Genomic DNA, 27,353 nt, shown 5'->3' on the forward strand with positions numbered 1-27,353 from the left:
GCCATCCCTAGAAATCAAAGTTTTTAAGATACTTGAGTTTATCAAATGGTAAGTGAATTATTTCAACATCATAAATATATAAGATCATTTAAAGTACTTTTCTATAATTTAAGAGATAACTGGGGAATGGAGAAAACACCAAGAATGCACTGGTCGTGGTATGCCAGTTCTAATGATTTACCCACATATAAAAGTTTGTACAGTCACGTAAGAACAGAGAAGTCCTTTTATATTGAATTCTCATAGACTAGGAAGAAAAGGTGGGATTGCAGAGTTTGACTGTATGTCAGTTGCTTTCAGTGTGAATGGTTTTCAATAAAAATCTGAATGCTTTCCTATCCCCGGATTTATTTAAAGATACTTCAGTGTACATGCACTTGGTTGTACAATTTGTAGCTAACTTATGTTTTGTGCCAGTTTCATTCTTTCTTTTCCCACACATGCACCGTGATTTTGTGAAAAGATAAAATTTCCTCAAAACTTCTTATTTTAAGGATTTTTTTATTCATGTCATCTAAAGTGTTTTTTTTTTCTTTGTGTATACGTGTATTTAAAATGCTCAGAATTCTTGAAGGTCACTCCTCTGCCTGCTCAGTTATTCTCAAACAACATAAGTTTTTTTTTTTTTTAATCAAAAGCATTACATGGGGACGCCTGGGTGGCTCAGTGGCTGAGCGTCTGCCTTTGGCTTGGATTGTGATCCCTGGGCTTAGGGATCGAGTCCTGCATCTGGCTCCCTTCAGGGAGCCTGGTTCTCCCTCTGCCTCTTTCTCTATGTCTTGAATGAATGAATGAATGAATGAATGAATAAATAAATAAAATCTTTTTAAAAATAAAAGTCATTAAATAATTTTAAGTTGATTTCTATGTATTTACTAAGGAAAAGGCTTTATTTGAAGGGATAATACTAAATTTCTCTGCTTTCCAGCACTAAATTGTTTGGTGGGGGGGTGTGTTGTAACCAATACCTATGGTTTGTACTACTGTCCTTGAGAAAATTTTTTTTTTTTTTAGATTTTTTATTCATTCATGAGAGAGAGGCAGAGACACAGGCAGAGGGAGAAGCAGACTCCATGCAGGGAGCCAGATGTGGGACTCGATCCCAGGTCTTCAGGATTACACCCTGGGCTGAAGGCAGGCGCCAAACCGCAGAGCCACCAGGGTTGCCCCAGAAAATGATTTCTTTAACTTGTATTTAATACCATTCAAGATTTTTTTCTTAAGGTATCTTACATGTAAAGAAGTTTAGTGTCACTTTTTCCTGGCCGCCTTCTGTATTGGTAAAACATTAATTGTATACTCAACCATCCAGATAGCCTTAGCCATAGACAAAAACTCTGTGGTAAATGTTCTCAGATCCTGGCCTTTGTTTGATTTCTAGAATAACAGAAAACACCTGCCTGCATTTTCTTCTTTCCTTAGGTATGATAGTGACTCTCACCGGATCCAGCTAATATTCCTCTTAAATGTTTTGGTTGCTTTCCAGAATGTAGGGTGTCCCATTTCTTTGAAAAGAGGTAAAGCTGGCAGAAATTATCCTGATGATAATAATACTGGAATAGATTTATGCTAGGCTTCTTGCAAGGATGAGGAAATATATACTAGAAAGTAAGGTGGTTATATTGGAATAAAATTTCAGTTGTACTTTGTTTTTGAACAGTATCATTTTAGTCATTAGTTTGGGTCAGTGTAGGCAAGTTGGCATCAAGATATTTTATTTCCTGGAACTTAAGTTTGTGACTTAATTTTAGGAATGATTTTATGGATCTGACTCTGACTTTATCACTCTAGTGTATAGCGGTTACACACTAGGCCTTGCCAGAAAACATGACAGCTTTCAAAATTAAGAGTAGAATAGAGGAACACCTGGGTGGTTCAGTGATTGAGCATCTTCCTTTGTCTCAGGGTGTGATCCCAGGGTCCTGGAATCGAGTCCTGCATTGGGCTCCCCTCAGGGAGCCTGCTTCTCCCTCTGCCTATGTCTCTGCCTCTCTCTGTATTTCTCTCATAAATAAATAAAATCTTTTTTTTAAGTAGAATACAAATTTTTATTAAAATTTCTTTAATTTAAAAATGCTGTTATGTCTTTATCATCGTGTTAATTTTTTTTTTTTTTTTTTTTTTTTGGACAAAGGAAAGTATAGGCTTCTGTCATTGAAAGCTAATATCTGCATGGCATATAGGAAACTGTTAGATATACATGATAATCAGGATGGACCATTAATATATTCTTTCTGGCAGCTAAGATGGATTATCTTCAGTTTAGTGAAATCTATTAACTATATTTAAAAATTCTCCTAGCTATATTATGTGTCTCTGTTATAGAAGCAAAGACTCACATGCAAGCCTCTCTAAGAATTAAGGAATGATTGTAATGAGATGGAAGAGGTTAGCCTCCTGCAAACAAGCAGATAGACAGTTTTGTGTGTATCTGTTGTTGTTGTTTTGGGGTTTTTTTGTGTTTTATATTTACTTGTTTTGCTTTCTACCACGAGAAAAAAGAAAGGGTTTTGGTAGGAAATACAGAATATTAAAAGAACAGATATCCTGTGAGCTTAATGCCATAAGTGGTGATGTACCCAAGAGTACTTTTTTTTCCCTAAGAGTACTCTTGAGATTAAGAGAGGAAAATTACATGAGACCTTTTTTAAAAAGTCCACTGAGCACTAAAATAAATACATGAATATCTGTAGTCAAAAGTTTTCCTTTTCTTAAATGAATCTGTATGTGTATGAGAAAATCAAAGAAAAAAACTTCATAAATACTTATAAACCAGAGTCCCTGGATTCTGGAGGTTTTTTGAAACTAGTACAAGTAATAGCAACTATAGGTTTTGGGGGGATAAAATGCTAGTTAGTAAAAATGTCCATTTTCTCTCCTTTTTGCTTAGATAACTCATTGTGGTAATGCTAGATTTTTCATAGTCATGAGAAATTCTGTTTGGTATATCTATTTTTAATTAATGTAAGTGGAAAAGTACATTACTTAATAAAAATAATTCAGTAGAAAAGCTTTCAAAATATGAATCTCATTGCTGGAAAGATAATAAAATATAGTCCTAAAGGATGAGAAAAGTGGGAACTACTAACTTATTTTCATTTTGTATCAACCATGAAAAATAGACTCTTGAATTGGCAAACATATCAAAGATCTTATAAATGCTGACAATTTTGCTAGGAACTGGGTTGATACAAAGGTGAGTGAGTCTTTGTCCCAGCCCTCATAAACTCATGATCTATTGGAAGAAAATATATTTAAATAGATTATTGCAGTCTGACAGAGGTTCCAGATAACACTGAAATGCTTTTGTTCCAAACCTAAAGATGCTAGCAAGCCTTAACCACCTCTCAAAATGTGTGATGCATGATTGAGCTCATTGAGAAAAAGGAAAGTCTCAGGTGTCAGAAGCAAAGAGGGGATTGAAATGCAGAGGTGGAAGTGAACAGATGAAGCAGCAGCCCTGGAAGTTACAATTGGTTATAACCCAGGTATAACTACGAGCTTGGATTTCCATGCCTATATAGAGAAAGGAGGAGAGACACATTAGGATTACATGAGGTGAGGAGTTGGAGTTGAACCTTTGCTACAGGACAGAACAGTCAGAGAAATATAAGGGAAAGAAAGACTAATTCAGTCAAACTTTCACAACTGGTAGGTAACAAAGAAGCTTTTTCTCTGTCATACCTCTGGAAAGGAACCCAAAATCCCCTATAAGATGTCAAAAATTTGAAGCCTGTACCTCCTGCAGATTCAGAGTGCATATTTACTCTTATGTGTGGGAAGTTTCTACCTGAAATATTAGTATAAAAATTTATCCCAGACGTATATGCCCCTTTAAAGCAATCACAAGGGATGCCTGGGTGGCTCAGCAGTTGAGCATCTGCCTTTGGCCCACGGCGTGATCCTGGAGTCCCGGGATTGAGTCCCATGTCGGGCTCCCTGCATGGAGCCAGCTTCTCCCTCTGCCTGTGTCCCTGCCTCTTTCTCTGTGTCTCATGAATAAATAAATAAAATCTTTAAAAAATAAAGTAACCCCAGTATCACTGTAAGATCCTTCAACAACCCAAATTTCACAGTATTCCCATGGAGGAAAAAAAAAAAAAAAATAGGTGCCCCTTAAGATGAGTTCACAATCAGTCCACCATGAGAAAGATGTAACAGAAAGACCACATCTTTTAAAGACTTGAGATTATAGAAGAGCAGTATTTTTATTTTTGTTTTTTTTAAATTGATTGATTTGAGAGAGAACACACACTCAGGCACAGGGGAGATGCAGAGGGAGGAGAGAAAGTCTTAAGCAAACTCCGTGCTGAGCTCAAAGCCCAACTTGGGACTTAATCCCAGAACTCATGAGATCACAACCTGAAGTGAAACCAAGAGTTGGACACTTAACTGACTATACCACCCAGGCACCCCAGGAGCAATATTATTAAATAATTTTAAAATAACCTAAGAGATAACAGTGTAAGGAAAGAACAAGGGATGCAGTGTAGTGTGGTAGTTAAGAGTATGGGGCTTTTAAAATTAAAACAAATGTGAGACTACAAAAAGGAAATTATGTCACCTAATGTCCCTAATGTCCCTAATAAAAAGCATTCCTAAAAATTGAGGAAATAATTTAATAGAGGAAAAATATTTAAAGGATAGGAATAAAAGGTCATAGGGAAGAAAAGTAGATGAATTTGCCTATTCTAGGCATTTCATATAAATGGAATCATCTACATGTGCCTTTTTGTTTGGCTTATTTTACTTAGCAAAGTATTTTCAAGTTTCATCCACGTTTGTTGTATCAGTACTTTGATACCTTTTGTGACTGACTAATATTTCATTATGGATAAACCTCATTTTATTTACCCATTCATAAGTTGCTAAATAATTATTATTTCTTTTTTTACTATAATCTACTGTGAACATTTGTATACAGTTTTTTGTGTCAAATGTATTTTCAGTTATCCTGAGTATACACATATGACTAGAGTTACTAGGTCATATGGTAACTTTATGTTTAACCTCTTGAAGAACTGAAAGTGTTTTCCAAGGAGTAATACCATTTTACAATCCCACTATCATTATATTAGCATTCCTCCACATTCTCACCAGCACTTGTTATTGTTTATTATAGCTATCCTGATTATTGTGTTATCTCATCATGGTTTTCATATACATTTCCCTAATGACTAATGATGCTGAACATCATTAGTGTGCGTTTTGCTTATTTGTATGTTTTCTTTGGAGAAACATTGGTTCATATCCTTTACCTTTTTTTTTTTTTTTTTAAGATTTTATTGGGGAACGTCTGGGTGGCTCAACAGTTGAGCATCTGCCTTTGGCTCAGGTCGTGATCCTGAAGTCCCAGGATCAAGTCCCATGTCAGGCTCCTTGCATGGAGCCTGCTTCTCCCTCTGCATATGTCTCTGCCTCTCTCAGTGTGTCTCTCATGAATAAGGTTTTATTTACTCATTTGTGAGAGGCAGAGACACAGGTGCAATTATCCCAATTTTATATATGAAGAAACTGGAGTACAGAGAGCCTAAGTGATATAATAGAGTTCATAGGATGAATACACAGAGCTAGAATCAAATACAAACAGTCTAGCTTCACATTGTTGCTATGAGGATTAAATTAGTTAAGTTACCTAAAGCTCTTACAGTAGTGCTTGGCACATAGTAAGCATTGGGCTGGTGGGGGGGGGGGGGGGAAGGACTATTAAAAAAGTACATATATATTTGCCAAATAATATGAAATGAAACAAAAAATCTAGCCATTTAATTAAAAATGTAGTGAGCCAATTAACACATCTAAAAAGAAAATTAATGATTTGAAGGATAACATTGCAAAAATTACCCAAAATACAGAAGAGAGAGATAAACTGGGATAGAAAATAAGATACATGGGAAATAGACTAAAATGGTACAGCATCCATCCAATAGGAGTTTTAAGAAAAATGATTTTAAAAAAATCAGGAAAAAAAAAGAAAAATTCAGGAGAGACAATATTAAAATGGATAAAACATTTTTATTATTGATGTAAGATCAAACTGAAGAAGCACTTGAAGTCTTGAGAAAGACATAATTATACAAATCTTTTAGTGAAACTGCAGAACATCAAAGAGACCTATTACAAGCCAGCAAAAAGGACAGATCATGTACAAGGATACAAGAATTTGTCAGTAGATTCAATAGAATCAATAAAAAAGCATGAGAAAGTGAGGTGATAAGTATCTTCAAAGTGTTGAGGAAAAATAACTGCAAATCTAAAATTCTGCATCCACAAGTATGGGTGAAATAATATTTTCAAACAAACACTGAGTTAGTTTATCACTCATGCTCTCTCTCTCATTTAAAAATGAACTGCTTCAGTAAGGAAGAAATTAGGTCATATGCCAAAAGCAGTGCTGCAAATCTAAATAAGCATTGAGCATAAAACGTTAATTTAATAACAATGACAGATTGCCCCAAGTCTTCATATTATTAAGAAAGAAGAATAAAGGGGCAGCCCCGGTGGCGCAGCGGTTTAGCGGCTTAGCGCCGCCTGCAGCCCAGGGCATGATCCTGGAGACCCTGGATCGAGTGGAGTCCCATGTCAGGCTCTCTGCATGGTGCCTGCTCTGTCTCTGCCTCTCTGTCTCTCTCTGCGTCTCTATGAATAAATAAATAAAATCTTTAAAAAAAAAAAAAGAAAGAAAGAATAAAGATGTGATAACTTTGTGATACTTGTCAAGTATACACTGATATTATAGGTAAGCAGTAAAGTAAAAGAAATAGAATGTGAAACTTCAAAATAATGAGGAAAAACATTGAATAAAAATTTTCTTCATCCATTCACCTAAAGTTATGAAAAAGGTAGTAGGAAAAATACCTATATATTATCCAAAATAATAATAAGAATAAATCTAAAGATATCAGTAATATATTAACTGTAAATAAGTTAAATTTTATTGAAGACAGATGGAAAAATACAAAATCTACCTCTAGGCTGTTTTTAACTTTAGCTAATATTCTTTAAAATGTAAGCTCCATGAGGGAAGGAGCTTTGTTTGTTCATTTATCACAGCACCTGGTATTTGTTGAATGAATGAATATGATATTTTTGAGAAACATACCTAAAACAAAATGATACAGAATGAAAGAGAGTTAAATGATTTTTTAAAAATAAACCAGGCAGATACTGACCAAAAGAAAGCCATTAGAGCTCTGATTATTGGACAAAACAGGCTTTAAAGCCAAAAAGCAAATTTAGGCATAAAAATATTCATTATAATTACAAATGGAGTAATTCACTTGAATGATATAACACACATGAAGCTCTATGGATCTAAGAACGACATTGCCTAAAAAGAGAAATTCACAAGTTTATACCCATGTTGAGAAATTTAACAGATCAAACATGAAAAAACTAAGAAGGACATAAAAGACATTATTGACAGTCTTTATCTGTGTATACATATAGAGCCCTGGACCCAACAGTTAGACAATATGCATTCTTTAGAAGCACACACGAAACATTTATTAAAAGTGATCTCATACTAAATCTTAGAACAAGACCATCATATGCCTGTGAGTTTAAACTATTCTGACCAAGTTCTCTGAATATAATTCAATAATGTTAAAAATCAATGATAACAATAAATATATGCATTTGGAAATTTTAAAGCTCATTTTAATCATGAGTCAAAGTATAAATCTTAAGAGAAATGCAGAATATTTAGAGCAACAGTGAAAATACTACTAAAAAAATTAAAATAAAAAATAAAAAGACATCAGAGCAAATTCCCCCTTTTCACACACAAGGAGTAGGAGGAGGAGAAAGGGAAGGGGGAGGAGAGGCAAGAAATACAAGCAGAAATTAATGAAACAGAAAACAAACCATAGAGGAAGTTAATGAAAATAAGAGCTCATTCTTGGAGAAGACTTACAAAATAGAATTTAATGACTTAATTAGAAATGAAAGATAGGGGGACAGATTGTTTATGAAAAAGACCAGATATAGATAAACAATATTTGAAAAAGGCAAAGGAGACACATCTCCATCTAGAAAACAGACTTAAAATAATAGGAAAATAAGATAACCTTCATGACAATCTGTAACTCACCAAATCTGAGCAGTTTCGGGTTTTTTGAAGTTTTTTTATTTTCTAGTATAGTTGTTAGTACAGTGTTATATCAGTTTCAGGTGTACAATATAGTGACCCAGTACTTCCATACCATACCTGGTGCCCATCATGATAAATGTCCTCTTTAATCTTCATCACCTGTTTCAGACATCTCACGGCCCATCCCCCCTCTGGTTCTTAGTGTCTCTCTCTCTCTCTCTCTCTCTCTCACTCTCTCTCTCTTTCTCCGTCTTCCTCTGAGCAGTTCTTGAAGCCAACAAATTTAGATTCAGCTTAAAATCTTCCTAGTAGTGGATACAAAGCCTAGTTGTTTTTAGAGGTAAGTTCCAGCAGACAGCAAACAGCAAATAATTTCTACCTTAAAACAACTATTCCAGAGATGTCTGGGTGGCTCAGGTCATGATCCCAGGATCCTGGGACTGAGTCCCACATTGGGCTCCTTGCTCAGCAGGGATCCTGCTTCTCCCTCTAATGGCTGCTCTACCTGCTTGTGCTCTCTTGCAAATAAAAAAAAATTTTTTTTAATCTTAAAAAACACAACTATTCCAAAGAATACAAAAAAGGGAAAGCTCCTTGATACATTTCATGAGTTTAGCATAACTTGGATGCTGAAACTGCAAATACAAAAAACAAATCATAGAGCAGTATTACCTATGAATATTGATACAAAAATTCTAAATAAAATATGAGCAAATTCAACAATGTGTAAAAATGTTACACAGTTAACAAAATTTATCTTAGGAATTTGGGGATGGTTTAATATTAAGATTCAGAGAAAAGGAGAAAAAAGGATAATCTCAACATATTATGAAAATGAAGCTAGAGTGGTATGATGTGGTCTGATAGTGAAGGCCTTTAGTGTGTTCACTGAGAAAGTTGGACTCTGGTGGTTGCCTGCTGTCCGTGGATAGGTTTTTTTTTTTTTTTAAGCAGGATAGTATCAGAATCAAATAGTCTATAAAACTGAGAGCAATTTAGAAAAAGCAATAAAATAGTACATCAAAGGTAATGTAGATGAAACTGTACAGTTAATTATAGGGGAAATATTTATAGGAGAAATATTTGGAAACAGGATCACCAGGGCTTTGTGGCTTAATTGGATATAGACATTAGTGGAAAAGGAGGAGTCTAGAGTGATTCTGAAATTTTTAGATTGAGCAACTCAGTGAATAATGACTACATTCATGGAGATGAGAAACACCAATTAGAGAGTTACACGTGGAATGGTGAGAAGCCTGGGGAAGGAGCGGGAAGCTCATAGTGCTTCTACACGGTGATATGTTTGACATACACTATCCTTTATGTGTCTTCATCATGAAATTGCCACACTGATATGAGGAAACAAGGTGTAAAGGAAATAACATAGCAGTATGGAAGAACAATTTCTGATTCGTAATGAGCTCTATCATACTCCTATTTGTCACAAGTATACTTTTAAAAGTGATTTCATCTGATGCCCTTTACAACTCTGTGGAAGGATTAAGAAATTTTTTTAGGCTGGTAAACAGAGCCTGCAACTATAACTCTTAGATGCTTTTTATCAGTAATGAAAACATAATATACACTTATGTCATTATTTCCATAAACCTCAGAAATAATAAATGAGGGCAAATATGCTACTTGAATATATTGGCCCTTCCATACTAAATAGGAATACATTTTTCTAACAGGTGGTATATATTTTTTTATGCCATCATTATTCATTGGTCTTTATATAAATTAAGTAAAAGCCCACCAAATATATGGGTGTTTTTATCTATTCTTACCTCTCCTTACCTTTGTGTAAAACCAGGTATGTATCTTAGGAACCTGGACTATCTAACATTCCAGCCATATGACCAAACAAATTTAGGCTTTTTACCTTAAGAGGAAAGCTGTTATTTGGAGGAAGATGATGTAAAACCTAATGATAGATAGTTTTAACAATTTAAATTTGTCAGTTATCATAAGATTATTCTTTACAACATTATTTGTAACAGCAAAATATTAGAAATAATCTAAGTCTACATCAACAAGTCAGCAAAGACAACAAGGCAGCTCTTTATTTACTGATACAGAAGACTGTTCAAGATAATTAGGAAAAAATAGCTAAGAACAGTGAATCAAATATGCTACCATTTGTTGGAGGGAAATGTGTGTGTGTGTGCATGTGGCTACACAGTTACATAGCCATGGAATGTCGGGAAATCTTTGGCATTACACACAAGAAACTGGTAACTGTGGTAGCCCTTTTTTTTTAAGATTTTATTTATTTACTCATGAGAGACACAGGCAAAGGGAGAAGCAGGCTCCATGCAGGAAGCCCGATGTGGGACTTGATCCTGGGTCTCCAGGATCATGACCTGGACGGAAGGCAGACACTGAACCGCTGACCCACCGAGGTATCCCTGTGGTAGCTCCTTGAAAAGGAACCGTCACGAGCAGAAGATAGACTTACTTTTACTGTAACAAATTCTTGTGCCAGATATATGTATAAGAATATTCAAAAGATAATAATTACGTTTTTAAAAATAACATAGTAATGGGAAGAATTAGTCAGTTTGGGTTGCTGCAGCTAAGATTCTTTATGGCTTCACTTTTCTTGGTGTGTAATAGAAAGTGTTTGCAGGATAATAAGCTTCAGGATTCCATCTAAAAACCAAAAGTACTAATCAGGACCAAAATTAAACTACCAAATTGATTTATTTCAGAATCAAAACAAAATCAGTGGAAGATATACTTTTCTGTTATAGAACTTAAACATCAGTTGAGAAAATAAAATAGAATGTAAAGGTAATATTACCATGACAGCTGTTAGGCTAAATTCAGCACAGATATTCCTTCTAATCTTGCTACCACCCTCATCATACTTTACTGCCTCACATTGTTTTTCTGAAAGCTGTTCAACCAGTGGAAAACAAATTTTCCTGACTACAATAATAATATTCAATCATTTGAGTATAAAAAGACAAATACAGGGGGATCCCTGGGTGGCTCAGTGGTTTGCGCCTGCCTTTGGCCCAGGGTGCAATCCTGGAGTCCCGGGATCGAGTCCTGCATCAGACTCCCTGCCTGGAGCCTGCTTCTCCCTCTGCCTATGTCTCTGCCTCTCTCTCTCTATCCATCATAAATAAATAAATAAATAAATAAATAAATAAATAAATAAGTAAGTAAATAAATAAATAAATAAATAAATAAATAAATCTTTAAAAAAAAAAAAAAGAAAGACAAATACATAGCATAACTCAAGAATAAGTAATGACTGGGGCACCTGACTGGCTCCATCAGTAGAGCATGCAACCCTTGATCTCGGGGTTGTAAGTTCAATCCCCATGTTGGATATTAAGATTACTAAAAAAATAAAATAAAATCTTAAAAAAAAAGAATTAATGACTAATTTATAGTTTTTCATGATATGAAGTTTAAAAAAAAGCTCAGAAATAATTTGTTGATATTTTGTTAAATGTATAACAAGCACAGAATCTAACACATCTCACTGAAATTGATTGGGATTATGTCTTTTTCATTTTGTATATCAAATACCAATATAACTAATTAAAGTTTAATTATAAAATTACCAGGATTGGGTCCCATGTCAGGTTCCCTGCATGGAGCCTGCTTCTCCCTCTGCCTGTGTCTGTGCCTCTCTGTGTGTGTATGTCTCTCATGAATAAATAAATAAAATCTTTTAAAAAAATAGAATGTAATTATAAAATTAATTATGATAAAATTATTTCCAAGATTTAGCAAATATAGGCAGAAGTAATTTTAATATTTTCCTGAAGATAATTGGAAATAACCCAAGTTTACTAATAAGGGTAAAATTTATTTAGAATATGTTTTCTAAAATATCTCAGAAGATTTCCAAGTATTATTATTTCTAAAACTTATTTAGATAGGTTAGTAAGATAATCACAGACTGAAAAGCAAAGATTAGTGAACTGGAGAACTCTGGAATTCAAACCTTTTCTTTTCATATTTTTTTAATTTAAATTAAATTTGCCAGTGTATTGTAAAACACTCAGTGCTCATCACAACACATGCCCTCTTTAATGTCCATCACCCAGTTACTCCATCCTCCCACCCACCTCCCCGTCAGCAACCTTCAGTTTGTTTCCCAGATTTGAGAGTTTCTCATGGTTTGTCTTCCTCTCTTATTTTGCCTCATTCATTTTCTCCTCCTTCCCTTGTGGTTCCCTTGCACTATTCTTTTAATACCTAGGTTTGGATAACTAACATACACCATTTCTTACCTTAAGTATTTTTTCTGTCAAATACAGTTTCTCTAATACCTTGTTTGAGCACTGACATCTCAGTCTTAAAAGAAAAGATTACAGAATAAACAATGAACTCCTTTTCCTCTGAAAGGGTATGTATACCTTTATACATAGATATGCACTTACAACTAAAGAAGTTTATTTTAGTAAATGTCTTCCTTTTTCTTTCCCTCTCTTTCTTTCCCCAATGACCAGCAGAATTCAGTTACCTGCACATGCACATGGCATGGTTTAAGAAGGAAAATATCTGGATATAAAGTACCTTTCATGTCAGTAAAACTTGAGGATTTATTCCTTTTGTTTGTTGGTCTTATCTTAAGAAGAGCATAGTATGAGAGCTCCTTAAGACACAGAGTCATGGGCAGCCCAGGTGGCTCAGCGGTTTAGTGCCGCCTTCAGCCCAGGGCTTGATCCTGGAGACCTGGGATTGAGTCCCACATCTGGCTCCCTGCATGGAGCCTGCTTCTCCCTTTGCCTGTGTTTCTGCCTCTGTGTGTGTGTGTATCTCTCTCTCATGAATAAATAAATACAATCTTTAAAAAAAAAAGTCTGTTTCTTGGGGTGGCTCAGTCAGTTAACCATCTGCCTTCAGCTCAGGTCATGATCTCTAGGTCCTGGGATCAATCCCTGCATAGTGCTCCCTGCGCAGCAGGGAGTCTGCTTCTCTCTTTCTCTCTCTCTCCCTATCACTCATCACTCATTCTCTCTCTCTCTCTCTCTCTCTCAGTCTTTTTTTTAAATAGTCTGTTCTTATTTGTCTCTCTCACTCTCTTCTTTTCCCCCCTTCATTGCAAGAATAAGTTTAATATATACAGCATGTCAGCCTGTTGACTTTTAAAATTTTTATAACTCACATTTTTGCTTGTAATTTTAAAGCCTATAGAAGGAACATATGGTTCCCATGATTATTTTTGAATTATAAAATAATGAAATAATAATAGCTTGGAGAACATAAGATTCATAAAAGGAAATAGGACTCATAGTATTTAATGAGAATGGTAGTATCTATCCATATACTCACCAAACAGATTAAGAAACAAATACAAAATTGCTAGAGATAACTGTGTCACCCATTCCAAATCATAAACATCAATCCTTTCCCCTTTCCCACCTTCCATACCACTAACTTCTACTTTTATGGACACTTGTACTGTGTATGTATATATTCCAAAGCAACCACTACCATTGCTTCCTACGCTTTTAAGACTTATGTGAATGGCATCATGGATTCTAAGACCATGTTCTATCTCTCCCATTTTGAAGTTATTCTTTAGTGCTCTTAAGTAATAGTTTGTGATTTCATGCACAGAAAATTTACATATAGAAAAATATGTACTTTTTTAAGTTCTTCATATCCTATTGCTGTGTTTTATTTTCTCATGTTACATTGTTAATTGGTTAATACTTAGATTTAACAGTCGTTTGTCTCATAGCATATAGATGTCATGGATACTTTAGACAGTGAGCAAATGCAAATATTGAAAGTTTTGTTTTATCTTTTCCTTTACTATTTCTATGTCTTTGATTTTATTTGATATCCTTATTTCCCAGGCTGGAACTTTCATTATAATGTTGAATAAGAGCAGTGTTAAAGATAACCCTCTCTTGTCCCTCAATTTAATGTTTTCATTTCAGACTTTCAACATTACACAGAATGATTACTCTCTAGTGAAATGAAGAGCAAGTTCTTCATTAACTGTTGATTTATTTGATACTTCTTTTGGCATCATTTTTGTTAAGTTGTTTTTTAAGAAAAGTATCCCCTTTACCTAAGTATTCAAATGTATTGGCATACATATAGTATTTGATGATTTTTTAAATCGTTGTCTATAGTTATGCTCTCCTATTTTGGTTCCTTTTACTATGTGTTTATGTCTTATTTATTTTGCTGGACATTTATTTTTAATTTCAAAGAACCTGATTTTTATGTTGTTAGTTATCTCTTTTTTTATCTGTCTTTTAAAGTTCACTAATATTTGCCTTTATCTTTTTTCTTCAGTTTCCTTTAGGCTTAACTTATTTTGTCTTGACTTTATTTTTTAAAGATTTATTTATTTATTTTAGAGTGAGTGTGAGCATGTGGGGGAGGGGCCGAAGGAGATGGAGAGAGAAACTCAAGTAGTCTCCACACTGAGTGCAGAACCCTACCATGGGACTCCATCTCACAACCCTGAGATCACAATCTGAGCCAAAACCAAGAGTCTGACGCTTAACCAACTGTGCCATTCAGGCACCCCTTCACTGTTTTTTAAAATAAGTATATTCAAAGTTTGTTTGAGGTTATAAATTTTCATCTGAGACTACTTTAAGTTAGATTCTCAAGTTTTGGTATGTTGTATTTTCCATTTTTGTTGTTGATTATAAATAGCTTATAGTTTCCATTATGATTTCCTCTACTTTATTTTTTAAAAGATATTATTTATTTATTTGACAGAGACAGAGAACACAAGTAGGCAGAGTGGCAGGAAGAGGGAGAAGCAGACTCCCTGCTGAGCAGAGAGCCAGGTGTTGAGCTCAATCCCAGGACCCTGGGATCATGACCTGGGCCGAAGGCAGGTGCTTAACTGATTAAGTCATCCAGGCACTTCAATTTTCTCTGCTTTAATTCATAAGTTACTTTTAAAATACATTCTTTAATTTTTTTAAATGTTCAGTTTTCCTTTTCTATTATTTATTTTATTAAATTCTAATAAATATACAATGTTACATTAGTTTCAGATGCAATATTATGATTTAATAGTTCTATACAGGGGCACCTGGGTGGCTCAGTTGGTTAAGCATCTGACTTGTGATTTCAGTTCAGGTCATGATCTCAGGATCATGAGATGGAACCCCACATCTGTGCTTCATGCTTAGCAGAGAATCTGCTTTTCTCCTTCTCCCTCTCCTTTTGCCCCTACTTTCCCTTTACTCCCCTTTTGCCCCACCCTCTTTCTTTAAAATAAATCTTTTAAAAAGTGGTGATAATTCTGTACATCAGTCAATGCTCATCGCAATAATGTACTCCTTTGGGGGAGATGAAGCAAAAGCAGTGAAAGTTATGCTACAAATGCTTATATTAAGAAAAAAAGTTCAAATAAACAACATACATTACACCACAAGGAACTAGAAAAAGAAGAAACTTGACTGAAATTTAGTATAGGAATGAAATAACAAAGAAAATCAGGATAAATAAAATAGAGACCAGAATAAATAATAATATAACATTGAAAATAATGGCGAGCTTAAAAAATATATATAACTGATAATGCTTTAACTACATTCACTAAAACAAAAAAGAGAGAAGACTCAAATGCCAAAATCTGAGAAAGAGAAAATAATATAAGAGATAATACATGGTGTGATAGAAATACATGGTGCGATAACAGATTACAGTAAGCAATTATACACTAACAAATCAAATAGCTTAGAAAAAAACAGATAATTCCTAAAAACACACGAGTTACCAAGATTGAATCATGAATTTTTAATACAAGAATTTAGAAATCTTCTCAGACCAATAACATGAAAGAAATGGAAGAATGAAAATTGAATTAAAAATAAAAAATCTCAGGGATCCCTGGGTGGCTCAGCAATTTAGCACCTGCCTTCAGCCCAGGGCATGATCCTGTAGTCCCGGGATCGAGTCCCACATCGGGCTCCCTGCATGGAGCCTGCTTCTCCCTCTGCCTGTGTCTCTGCCTCTCTCTCTCTCTCTGTGTGACTATCATAAATAAATAAAAATTAAAAAAAAAAAAGATTTAAAAAATAAAAATAAAAAATCTCCCAGCACACAAAAGCCCAAGACTATATGGCATCATTGGTGAATTCTAGCAAACGTTTTAAAAAATAGTGACAATCTTTATCAAAACCTTACAAATAACAGAATAGAGAAAATACATTCAAAATCTGTGAGGGCTCCTGGGTGGCTCAGTTGGTTAAACCTCTGTTAGCTCAGGTTATGATTCCGGGGTCCTAGGATCAAGCTCTGCATCAAGCTTGCTGCTCAGTGGGACCTTGCTTCTTCTCTGCTACTCCCCCTACTTGTGCTCTCTCGCTCACATGCACTTGCTTACTCTCACTCAGATCTTAAAAAAAAAAAAAATTCTATGAGGCCTGCATCACTCATATCAAGGCAGGACAAAAATAATACAAGAACAAAGTAATCTAGTTTGTCCGATACAAATATTGCTACTCAAGCTTTCTTTTGACATCCGTTGGCATGATAAATCTTTCTCCACCCCTTCATTCTCAATCTGCAGGTGTCTGTAAGTCCAAAATGAGTCTCTTGGGGATCTTGGGGATCCCTGGGTGGCTCAGCGGTTTAGTGCCTGCCTTTGGCCCAGGGCGTGATCCTGGAGTCCCAGGATCGAGTCCCGCATTGGGCTCCCGGCATGGAGCCTGCTTCTCCCTCTGCCTGTGTCTCTGCCCCTCTCTCTCTCTCTCTCTCTCATGATTAAGTAAATAAAATCTTTAAAAAATATATAAAAATAAAATGAGTCTCTTGTAGGCAGCATATAGGTAGGTCTTATTTTTTTTATCCATTCTGACACCCTATGCCTTTTGATTGGAGTGTGTAGTCTGTTTACATTCAGTTATTGACAAATATGTATTTATTGCCATTTTATTACTTGTTTTATTGTTTCTGGAGATTTTCTCTATCTTTTCCTGTCTTTGTCATATTCGGTCTTTCCTTTGCACTCAGTCTCCTTTAATATTTCTTGCAGGGCTGGTTTAGTTGTCACTAACTCCTTTAGTTTTTATTTCTCTGGGAAGCTATCTGTCCTTCTATTCTGAATGACAGCCTTGGAGAGAGAGTATTCTTGGCTACAGATTTTTCCTATTCAGTACTTTGTTGTTGTTGTTGTTGTTGTTTTAAAGATTTTATTTATTTACTTTTGAATGAGAAAGAGAGAGAGAATGAGCATGAGCCATGGGGAGTGGCAGAGGAAGAAACAGACTCCATACCGAGCAGGGAGCCCAGTGCAGGACTTGATCCCAGGAACCCTGGAATCATGACTTGAGCCGAAGGCAGATGCTTAACTGACTGAGCCACCCACGTGTCCCCCATTCAGCATTTTGAATATATGATGCCAATCCCTCTGACTTGGTATGTTCTGTTAAGAAATCTCCAGCTAGCTTTATGAGTTTTCCCTTGTAAGTTAAGGGCATCTTTTGTCTTGCTGCTTTTAAAATTTTTCTTTACCACCATATTTTGCAATTTAATTATATGTTGGTGTTGGCCTGCTTTTGTTGATTTTGATAGAAGATCACTGAACCGCCTGGATCTGGATGTCTGTTTCCTTCCCCAGATTAAGGGAGTTTCCTACTATTCTTTGTTTTTTTCCTATTATTTCTTGAAATAAATTTTCTGCCCTTTTTCTCACTCTTTTTCTTGTATTTATTCTATAATATGAATGTTACTACATTTGATAGGATGAGTTCCCTAAGTCTGTTCTCATGTGGCATAATTTTTCTTTCTCTCTTTTGTTCCACTTCATTATTTTCCGCTGCTTTGTCTTCTAGGACACTAGTTCATTACTTTGATTCTTTCAGCCTGCTAGTCATTGCATTAGCCTGTTTCCAATTTTGTTTATTGCATTTTTCATCTCTGATTTTTTTAACTCTTTTATATCTGTGATAAGGGTTTTACTAATGTCCTCTATTCTTTTCTCGAACCTAGTGAGTATCCTATGTCCTTATGATTATTGCTTTAAGTTCTCCATTAGACCAGTTACTTATGTCTGTTTCACCTAGATTTCTGGCCATGGCCTTATCTTGTTCTTTCATTTGGGATAAATTTCTCTGTCTTGGCATTTTTGTCTAAGTCTCTGCTTTCTTCTCTGTGTTAGAAAAGCTAGTTATATCTCTTGCTCCTGAGAGTAATGGCCTTATGAAAAAGAGGCCGTATAGTGCCCCAGGCCTGGAACTTCAGGGACTGTCTCTGGTACGTGTTGCATGCTCTTGTGTTTTGGCTCCTCTATCCTTCAGGCCCATGGTCTGCAGAGGCTCTCCTTGCTTGCTGTGAGCAATGTTTGGTTCCTGGCCTGAATGTGGCAAGTTTTAACCAGCTCTATGGTGGTCTGCTTGTGAAATGAGATCCGACACCAACTCCACCAGAACTGAGGCCCTACAAAACTCTCTAGTTATGAGATGTGATGTGGGCATGGATTTTTGGGAGAGGAACCCACTGCACTAGGACTGGGGCAAGCATGACTGAGAAGGGCAGTCCTGCCACAGAGCACAGGTTGGTGGGGCTTACACTACGAAGCAAGTTAGGCAACCAGTATAGGCCCTGTGCTGCTTCTCACAGGTGGTTCTGTTTTATGTGGAGGGTCCAGGAAGGAAAATGGCACCAGCCAGCTTCTTTGTTCCCAGAGGGGCTTCCTCTGAATGCTGCCTCTCAGGGATGCACTCTATAATCGGGCCCCTGTGCACCCCAGGTGTTTTTCAGATTGTGGTTTCTAGGCTGTCTGCCCCCAGGTTGTTTGCTTCTCTCCAGGAGCAGTGAAATGCCCTTGGGGCTCTATCCTGAGCAAGCCTGCTGACATTTAAAACTCCAGGCTGTAAGCCCTGCTGGTTGTAAGAACTCAGAAAATTCAGTCCCTCTCAATTTCCAAGCCAATGGCTTTGGGAAACATTCTCTTTGTTTATTTTTCCCTCTCTCTCTCTCTTTCTCCCTCTCCCTTCTCTACAACCATGTCTCCCTTTACTCTGCAGCATCTGCAATCCCTTTCTCCCCTAAACCACATATCTGTACTTCCTACATTCTTTAGGATGGCCTCTTTTCTCCCTTTATTTGTGAAGTTTGTTCTCTTAGTCTTCAGGTTGATTTTTAGGGTATTTAGGATGATTTGATAGTTATCTATTTGTGTTCCTGGGACAAGGTGAGCTTCAGGTCCTCCTATTCTGCTGCCATTTTCAATAGACTCTAGAATAATAATGACATGATAAAGAATGTTCATAGTAATGATGATGCTAAATTAGTGTGTGTTTTATGCTAGGCACCTTTCTAAGTGTTTGCATTAACTCAGTTGATCCTCATAAATGTCTTAAAAGTATTGTTATCCTCATTTTAAAAGTAAATAAACTGAAGCTCAGAGCACTTAAGTAGCTTCCCCAAACTTAGATATCTGATAAGAGCAGAACTAAAATTCAGACCCAGGCCATTTGCCTCTTAAACCCTTACTCATGCATTATTACATGAAAAAATACCAAAGAAAACTTTCTATAAACTTTCTCATGGAACTAAGCAAAGTGCTTTTAATCTAGGGAAGAAAATGTGTTAAAAATACCCAATCAAATTTTGACAAAGCAGAATTGGTAGAGGAGAAGGACAACTTGTTGTACCAGCTATCAAAATACACTATAAAATATAGTAATTTTTAAAATACCATATTAGGGCACATAGGTGGCATAGTCAGTTAAGCATCCAACTCTTGGTTTAGGCTCAGGTTGTGTGATCTCTGGGTCAAGAGATCAAGTCCCACATTGGGCTGCATGCTCAGCATAGATTCTGCTTAAGACTCTCTCCCTCTCCCTCTGTGTCTCTTTCCTGCTTGCTTGCTCTCTTTCTCTAAAATAAATAAATCTTTTTTAAAAAATATCATATTGTAGTAGAAATAGGGAAGAAATAGAGGAAAAAAATCAAGAATATGCAACTTTTTATGTTCATAAGGAAGAGGCTGAATGGATACACCTAAATAGTAAGAGTGATTATTTTCAGAGAGGGATTTACAGGTAAATTTTTTCTAATTTTTCAATTATCTACAGTGAGCATTTTTTTTTAATATTTTACTTATTTATTCATTAGAGACGCAGAGAGAGGGAGGCAGAGACACAGGTAGAGGGAGAAGCAGGCTCCATGCAGGGAACCCGATGCGGGACTCGATCCCAGGTCCCCAGGATCACGCCCTGGGCTGAAGGCAGATGCTCAACTGCTGAGCCACCCAGGCGTCCCTACAGTGAGCATTTTTAAATCACCTAATATTAGCAAGTTTATTTTCAGTGCTTTTTAAAACTTTCAGTTTTGGCAATATTTTGTTAGTGCAATATATATGTTGCTATTTGGTTTATGCATATATGAATTGTAGGGCATCCCAATCAGATGAGGGGCCAGTGGCATAGGCAGTAAAAGAATTCACCCGAAGCAGTACAAAGAAAGAAATTTATTGAATATACTGCAGCAGAACAGCAAAGGAGAGACTGTAACAAGGCAGTGATGAGGGATAAGTTATAGGGCAGAGTGAGGAGGTATGGAAATGTATTGGATTTTCTCCTTTTTGGTAACTGTGCCTGGTTATAAGTAGCCCATGGTTAGTTATGGCCTGTGGCTATTTCAAGGTGGGTTGCTTAATGAGCCAGTTTGCATCAACCCAGTGATGGGTGGTCGCTATGGGCCCTTGCTGTGTGCCATTTGTCTCACTCAAGTTCCATTGCCCAAGCCTGTTGCCTAAAAGCAGCCTCTACATTTATTTTTATATTTATATAATACATTTATGTATGTATATACATTATGTGTGTGTGTGTATATATATATATATATATAATTCATTCATTTATTCAGGCCTTGTATTAACAGATCATACAAAATCACCAATCCAGTTCTCCTTTTGGTAAGCGTGGAGAAAAGACAATGGGATATTAATCTTCTAGCCTAGGGTTGAAGAGAATTTCAGAACCTCTGACTTATTTTGGAAACCTGAATGTTTATCGATGGTGTACAGAAAAATTATTGAATTTTATCTTTGTAGCATCTCACCATTTTACTCAACTTTATTATAAGTTGTAATAGTTTTTCAGTTAATTCTCTTAGATTTTCTAGGTGTATAATCATTTCATTTACAGGTAATAACTTTTTCCTCCAATATTTATGGTCTGTATGTTATAGAACATCTCCCAAAATGGAATAGTTGTTTAAAAAATGAGTAGTTCCCGTAGTAATGTGGAAATATGAGTCCTGCATATCATGAAGTGAAAAAATAGAGTTACGGAGTCCTATCCTATGTATGCAATAATTTTGTCTTTATTTTAAAAAATAATTCTGTCTCTATTTTTAAAAATAAAGCAAGCACTGCATAGAGGACTTGATTGGGGGAGATTACTCTTTCCCTCAAAAATTCTGTACTAATTTAAGTGCCTGTCTTAGTTTGCTTGGGCTGCCATAACAAAATAACATAGACTGGATGGCTTAAACAACAGGAATTTCTGGAGGCTGAGAAGTCCAAGATAAGGTGCCAGGTGATTCAGTTCCTGGTGTGAGCTTTCTTCCGAGCTTGCAGAAGCCAACTTCTTATTGTCTCCTCCCATATCAAAGAGAGAAAAAAGAGAGAGAAAGAGCTTAAATGAATGAGAATGAGAGAGAATGAGAATGATCTCTCTTCCTCTTCTTAAAAGGCCACAGTCCTATCAGATTAGAGCCCCATCCTATGGCCTCATTTAACCTTAATTGCCTCCTAAAGTCTAGCCCCATATATTTACACTGAGGATTAGGGCTTGAACATGAAGGGGAGGGGGGGTAGTACACAATTCTGTTCAAAGCAGTGCCTACATTTTTTCCCCTGATTCTTCAGAAATCCTCTGTTTAATTTTGTTTCAGACAGAATTAGCTTAAGGCACTTGTTACTTTACAGTGTATCACAGAAATTTTATCGCAGTTTAATTTCATAAATCTTTTCCTCTTAGACACAAAATCGCATGAAGCTAATGGCTGACAATTATGAGGATGACCACTTCAAATCCTCCCATTCCAATCAAACCAATCATAAACCCTCCCCAGACCAGGTAAGACCGCTCTTGAATGTTTTATAAAAAATAAATGTGCTTTTATTTTCATGTATCTTATGCTAGCATGTTACAGATTCCAGACTATAAGTTTAGAAAAATAAAAATAATCAGTTTCTGAAGTCTCCTTACTCGTGTTTTTAAACACAGATTCAATTTCTGTACAGGAAGGTGGTGCTAGATGATTCTGATTATTTTAAGAGGAGATACTCAAAAGATTTGAGGACTATAAGGAATCCTTGAACTGGGTTGAGAAAAAACAATTAACCTCAGAAATACATACTAATTTGTAAGTGTCCTACTTTTCCTGTTAAAACAATGCCTTATTAAAAAAAAAAAAAAGACTCTTGTTGTGAGCTCAATAAGACATAGCTCTGTTTAGAGATAACTGTTGTTTGGTTGCAGAATTTTAAATCTCTGATCATCACCTGTTATGAAGAGTGGAAACTTCTTCTTTCCCATTTCCTTGATTGATCCCTGCAGTATTTATTATTCTCAAGGAAAATTGTAGCCTTCAACTTTTCATCAATGCAAAAAAGGCATTGATGAGTCTGAAGAGAACCATATTCAACTCCAATCTTTTGGAAGAAGGGAACTCTCCCAAAATCTTGAAAATGATGGATGGGGAGAGTGGTGAACAGATTACCTCATATCCCATTGCCAAAAATCAAATTTCAACATCTCCATCACACTCAATCTTAAAATATATAGCTGAAGGGGAAAAAATAATAGTTAAGTAATTACATCCATATGACTAAAGAGTCAAGGGCAACTCCCCCACTAAATATCTCCACTGAATGATAGCCATGGCATTGTCTTAGAGGAAGAAATATTGCAGATGAGAGCAGCCAACAATATCCAAATTGCAATTTTTTCTAAGATTCAGAAGGTATAGTCACAGTATTATGACATTTACTACGCCAGTTGAGGCAAGCCTTACATTTTAAAAAGGGAAAAACAATACCAGTCTTAATGTAGGCAGAATGCAGAACTGTCTGCCTGATGTCAGGAGTCTTTCTTTGCCAAGAAATCATTTTGCTATCTGTGCCTGTTCCTGATACTCAGAATTAAATTTATGCCAGTGTACATAAGATGAGTATTAGATCCTAACCTTGAAACAGGTTTTGATAATGAATAAATACAAGGAATCAGATGCCTGGGAGTAGTGGGAAGAAAAAAAAAAAAACAAGGAAAGTTTGAAGAAAAGGCAAAATAAAGAAAAGCCTCCAACCTTGTAATTTTGCCCAGATCCAGCCCTGGATTAGAGATAGTGTCTTGGAAAGGTAGGAAGAGTAGAAGTGTAATGGCAAACTGATTACTATTTTGGGTAGGTTAGTGAATTTAGGGAATTCGAATCTAATATAAAAAGAGTCAAGAAGTTAGAGACCATTTTCTTCTACTACATTATGCTTATGTCTTTGTTTTAAATACTAACCAACTCTTTTTCATTCCCATGCTGCTCTGGGGCATTGTTCCCTTTGTCATCTCTCTTCCCTAGGATGAGGAGGAGGGTATATGGGCATAGCCAATCAGATGCTCTTAGTTCAGCCATTTTGTTCAGAACGGTGAGAAACACCTTTCCTTAACTCTAGAAATGTTTATTGTTTGCTCTCAATTTTTTTTTTTTTTTTTACACAATCATTCTCACATCCTGTTTCTCTGTAATTCATGAAATTGTTTGGTGTGCTTTCTGTTTTCTGATTTTCACCTGGTTCCTGTGTGTATTGCTATGCTTCTGACATAGTGGGGTTGGGTTTTGTGGCTTTTTTTTTTTCTTTTTGTGTGTTAATAGTCACTTTTATAATTTCTTTTTTTACATTTTTGGGAGAACTTCCAGGGCATATATTTAAATTTGTCCTGTTTTGATCTTATTTATAAACTACCTTATCTAGTGTTATATTACAGTGTCCTGGTAAGGTTTATAGTGACTTGCATCAAACTGGAACTAGAAAATTGTTCAAATATTCTGTCAGTAGGCTTGAGGTCTACTTTTCATGATAATTAATTATAAATATATGTCTTTAAAAAAATTGTACTGTGAACTGAAACCTTTGGTTTCTATCTATAAAAGGATTCTCTGAATTCTCAAGGTCAGTGGTTCTACTAAGGACATCCCCTAGGGCTTTGGCATTACTCTCAAACTATCCTTAAAAATAAAAAGTAAAGAAGTAAAGGAAGACCTTTTAAAAAGTCAGTCTAAAGAATTCTTTATCCTCTCTTTTATGGATTGCTGCTGTGTTAAACAGTTGCCAGGACACTGTCTAGATTCTCCTTTCCAGGCCAATTGGCTAGAAAATATAGTCCAGCTGTGGCAGTATCTCCCTTTGATCTGATGCCCTGGAGGTTTGACTAAGGAAATCCTTTTCTTAGAAAAAATAATAATTACAATTAATAAGTTCACACATATTGGTGGCCTTGCACTCCCTGGATTCACTGCCCTTGCTTATTGGTGATCTCACTCTTTTGGAGTCAGTTCTCCCTGAAAAGTCTGTATCTTGGTGTTATACTTCTTAAAATGATGAGGACATGTGTAGATCTCTCACTAGCAAACACAGCCAAGAAGGATGATGAGGTAAGTTGTACAAAGGGGCATATACTGTGAAGATGGGATTCTTTCCAAATGACTTTATCCTGAGGGTGTACAAGGCAAAATGTATACCAGCCAAAAAGCTATTTGGGTTAAAGCATTGCATGCCAAAGCTAAAGCTGAGCAAGTTCATGTGTTAATTCTCTTTATCTACACTCCCTCCTGCAAGGGTAGTTATTTATCATCATGAAGGATGTGCGGGCCATACAGTAGTTGTATAGAGAATACCAGTCCCTTCCTTCTAAAAGAACCTGCCTTGTCTATTTTGGCAGAACATAGGAGCTTCTTGGCATGCCTTAGTTGGAAGTAATTATATTGGTTGTATGCCGTTTCTAGCCAATCAGAAGAAATAGGTTAATGTCACAGGAAAGAAGGCCCATAGATAACTTCACCAGGAGACTGAAAACTGAACAAACCTACACATAGACTTGTTCCTAAAGTCTCCATTTTATTTTCTCTTCTTCCCTAATAGAATGACTCCTATCAAGAGTTCAAATGCTATTGATTTGGGTGTTTTTTTTTCAATTATTGCACTATTGAGCTTATTGCACGAAAATATTAACTGCCATGGATTTAACACAGTGCAGTTGTAATTAGCTGGCCTTAACTGGAGTTCCTATGATATGATCTTTCACGTTTTTAAAATGTGCTATAAATGTCATAATATCATAAGGGTTTTACCTTAAGAAATGCATGAGTGACTCCTAAAACATTGCAGAATTCTAACAAAATTTCAAATTTTTGAAATTGATGATTTACCTTATCAAACTTAAGAATATAAATAATGTTTTACATCTAAAACATTTTGTAACACGGTATATATATATATATATATATATATATATATATATATATATATGTCAGCAAAGCAGTCTTACTGGATATAATCAATACTGAGACAGGAATTGAATCATAGAAGTATAGAGCTAAAAGGGTCTAGGCAATTTCACAAGAAGTGGGAGAACATAATGGTTAGGAGTCTAGGCTTTGGAGCAGAATGCCTCTGGTGAGATCCTACCACCACGGTGTATTAGCTTGTGACTTTGAACGAAGTATTTAGCCTCCTCATACTTCAATTTCTTCATCTTTCAAATGGAGGTTGTTATGAGAAGTAGATGAATTGTTTGTTAGAGGCATAAACTATGGAGCCAGACCACATAACTTTGCATCTCGACTCCTCCACATTCTTTGTGGCCTAGGGAAATTAACTCAATCTTTGAACTCCAGTTTTTTTGTAAAAATGGGTTTATTTCATTTTATTTTATTTTATTTTATTTTATTTTATTTTATTTTGAGAGAGAGTGTGGGAAGGAGGAAGGACAGAGAGGGAGAAGGACTATTAATATCTAGTCCAGTGCCCCCATTCTGTAGGTAAGGGTGTAAAAAATAATAATAATAAATAAGAGGATTTAGATGTGATGTTAAGGCCCCCAGGCATTTCTGTGGTCTGAAAAGAGGAACTAGTAGCTCATCTAAGACATATTGATGATTTTATCTCCTTTTTAATCACCAAAATTTTAATCTCTTATATGCTGAGGAATTTTTTTCCTTAAGAAAACACCTTGAATTTTTCTATAAAAGAAATGTATTGGGCAGCCCCGGTGGCGCAGTGGTTTAGCACTGCCTGCAGCCCAGGGCGTGATCCTGGAGACCCCAGATCGAGTCCCGCGTCGGGCTTCCTGCATGGAGCCTGCTTCTCCCTCTGCCTGTGTCTCTGCCTCTCTCTCTCTCTGAATGAATAAATAAATAAATCTTTAAAAAAAAAAAAAAAAAGAAAGAAATGTATTCATTGAAACTTTCTTTGAAAGAATTTGCTGTCAGGTAACCCTCCTGAGACACACAGAATAAAGTGAGTGTTACCTCCAGTTAGAAAGCATGAGAGTCCCTTCTCTCTCCCCTCAACCTATAGAAAATCCATGTGAAATGTGTCCCTGCTACTGTCTATCCTTTTAATCTGTTTTCTTTTTTTTTAATTGTATGTATGTATTTATTTGTAAGAGAGAGAGAGAGAGAGACAGAGCAAGGACATGAGCAGGGGGAGGAGCAAAGGGAGAAGGAGAAGCAGACTCCCCATCAAGCAGGGAGCCGGAAGCCAGAAGCTCAATCCCAGGATCCTGAGATCATGACCTGAGCTGAAGGCAGATGCTTGACTGACTGAGCCACACATGCGTCCCTGTTTTTTTTCTTTCTTTGTTCCTTTAATAGTAGAATGTAGGCCCACTGGGAACAGGGACTTTAATATGTTTGCTTTTATATTTCTATCATCTAGAACAATGCCTGGTATCCAGTAGGCCCTCACTAAGTATATATTGAATTAATTAACTTCTAAATTCATGAGATCCAGAGAAGAAACAGTAAAGTTTACATTGAAACTAGGAGCATTGAATTAGCTGTTAGCTTTAATATAAATATTACTAGTACAAGAAAGGGAAGTTTTGAAAGGGAAGATAGGAAGTGTCTAGAAACAAAAGACTTGTAGAGAGAAATGTTAAAAATTCAAAGGAAAGTCATAAGTAAGTCAGAGAATCTAGCTTCTGTAATTTCATGCTAAATAAAAAAGTATAATTCAGAAATCTTTTCTACTTGAAAACTGAACATCTTTCAGGTGGAAACTTTTCTGCTAGTAGCGTGTGGT

At 35.9% G+C, this 27,353-nt stretch overlaps 1 protein-coding gene across 16 annotated transcripts in view; it reads left to right on the top strand.

Moving 5' to 3' along the window:
- ERC1 (ELKS/RAB6-interacting/CAST family member 1) overlaps nucleotides 1-27,353 on the top strand; it is a 537,425-nt gene that overhangs the window by 427,276 nt on the left and 82,796 nt on the right. For 8 of the 16 annotated variants that reach the window (XR_012003004.1, XR_012003002.1, XR_012003003.1 and 5 more), the window contains 2 exons: nucleotides 22,033-22,131; nucleotides 23,630-23,696. Coding sequence is in view for 10 of the 16 variants with exons in the window: in XM_072766328.1 (XP_072622429.1) it covers nucleotides 22,033-22,131; nucleotides 23,630-23,656 (126 nt within the window). In the remaining 6 variants the exon portion in view is untranslated. The remainder of the gene's footprint in view (nucleotides 1-22,032; nucleotides 22,132-23,629; nucleotides 23,697-27,353) is intronic. The other 8 variants (XM_025995462.2, XM_025995464.2, XM_072766323.1 and 5 more) reach the window with 1 other exon arrangement.

This window comes from Vulpes vulpes, chromosome 8 (genome assembly GCF_048418805.1).
Source record: "Vulpes vulpes isolate BD-2025 chromosome 8, VulVul3, whole genome shotgun sequence".
Classification (NCBI taxonomy): domain Eukaryota; kingdom Metazoa; phylum Chordata; class Mammalia; order Carnivora; family Canidae; genus Vulpes; species Vulpes vulpes.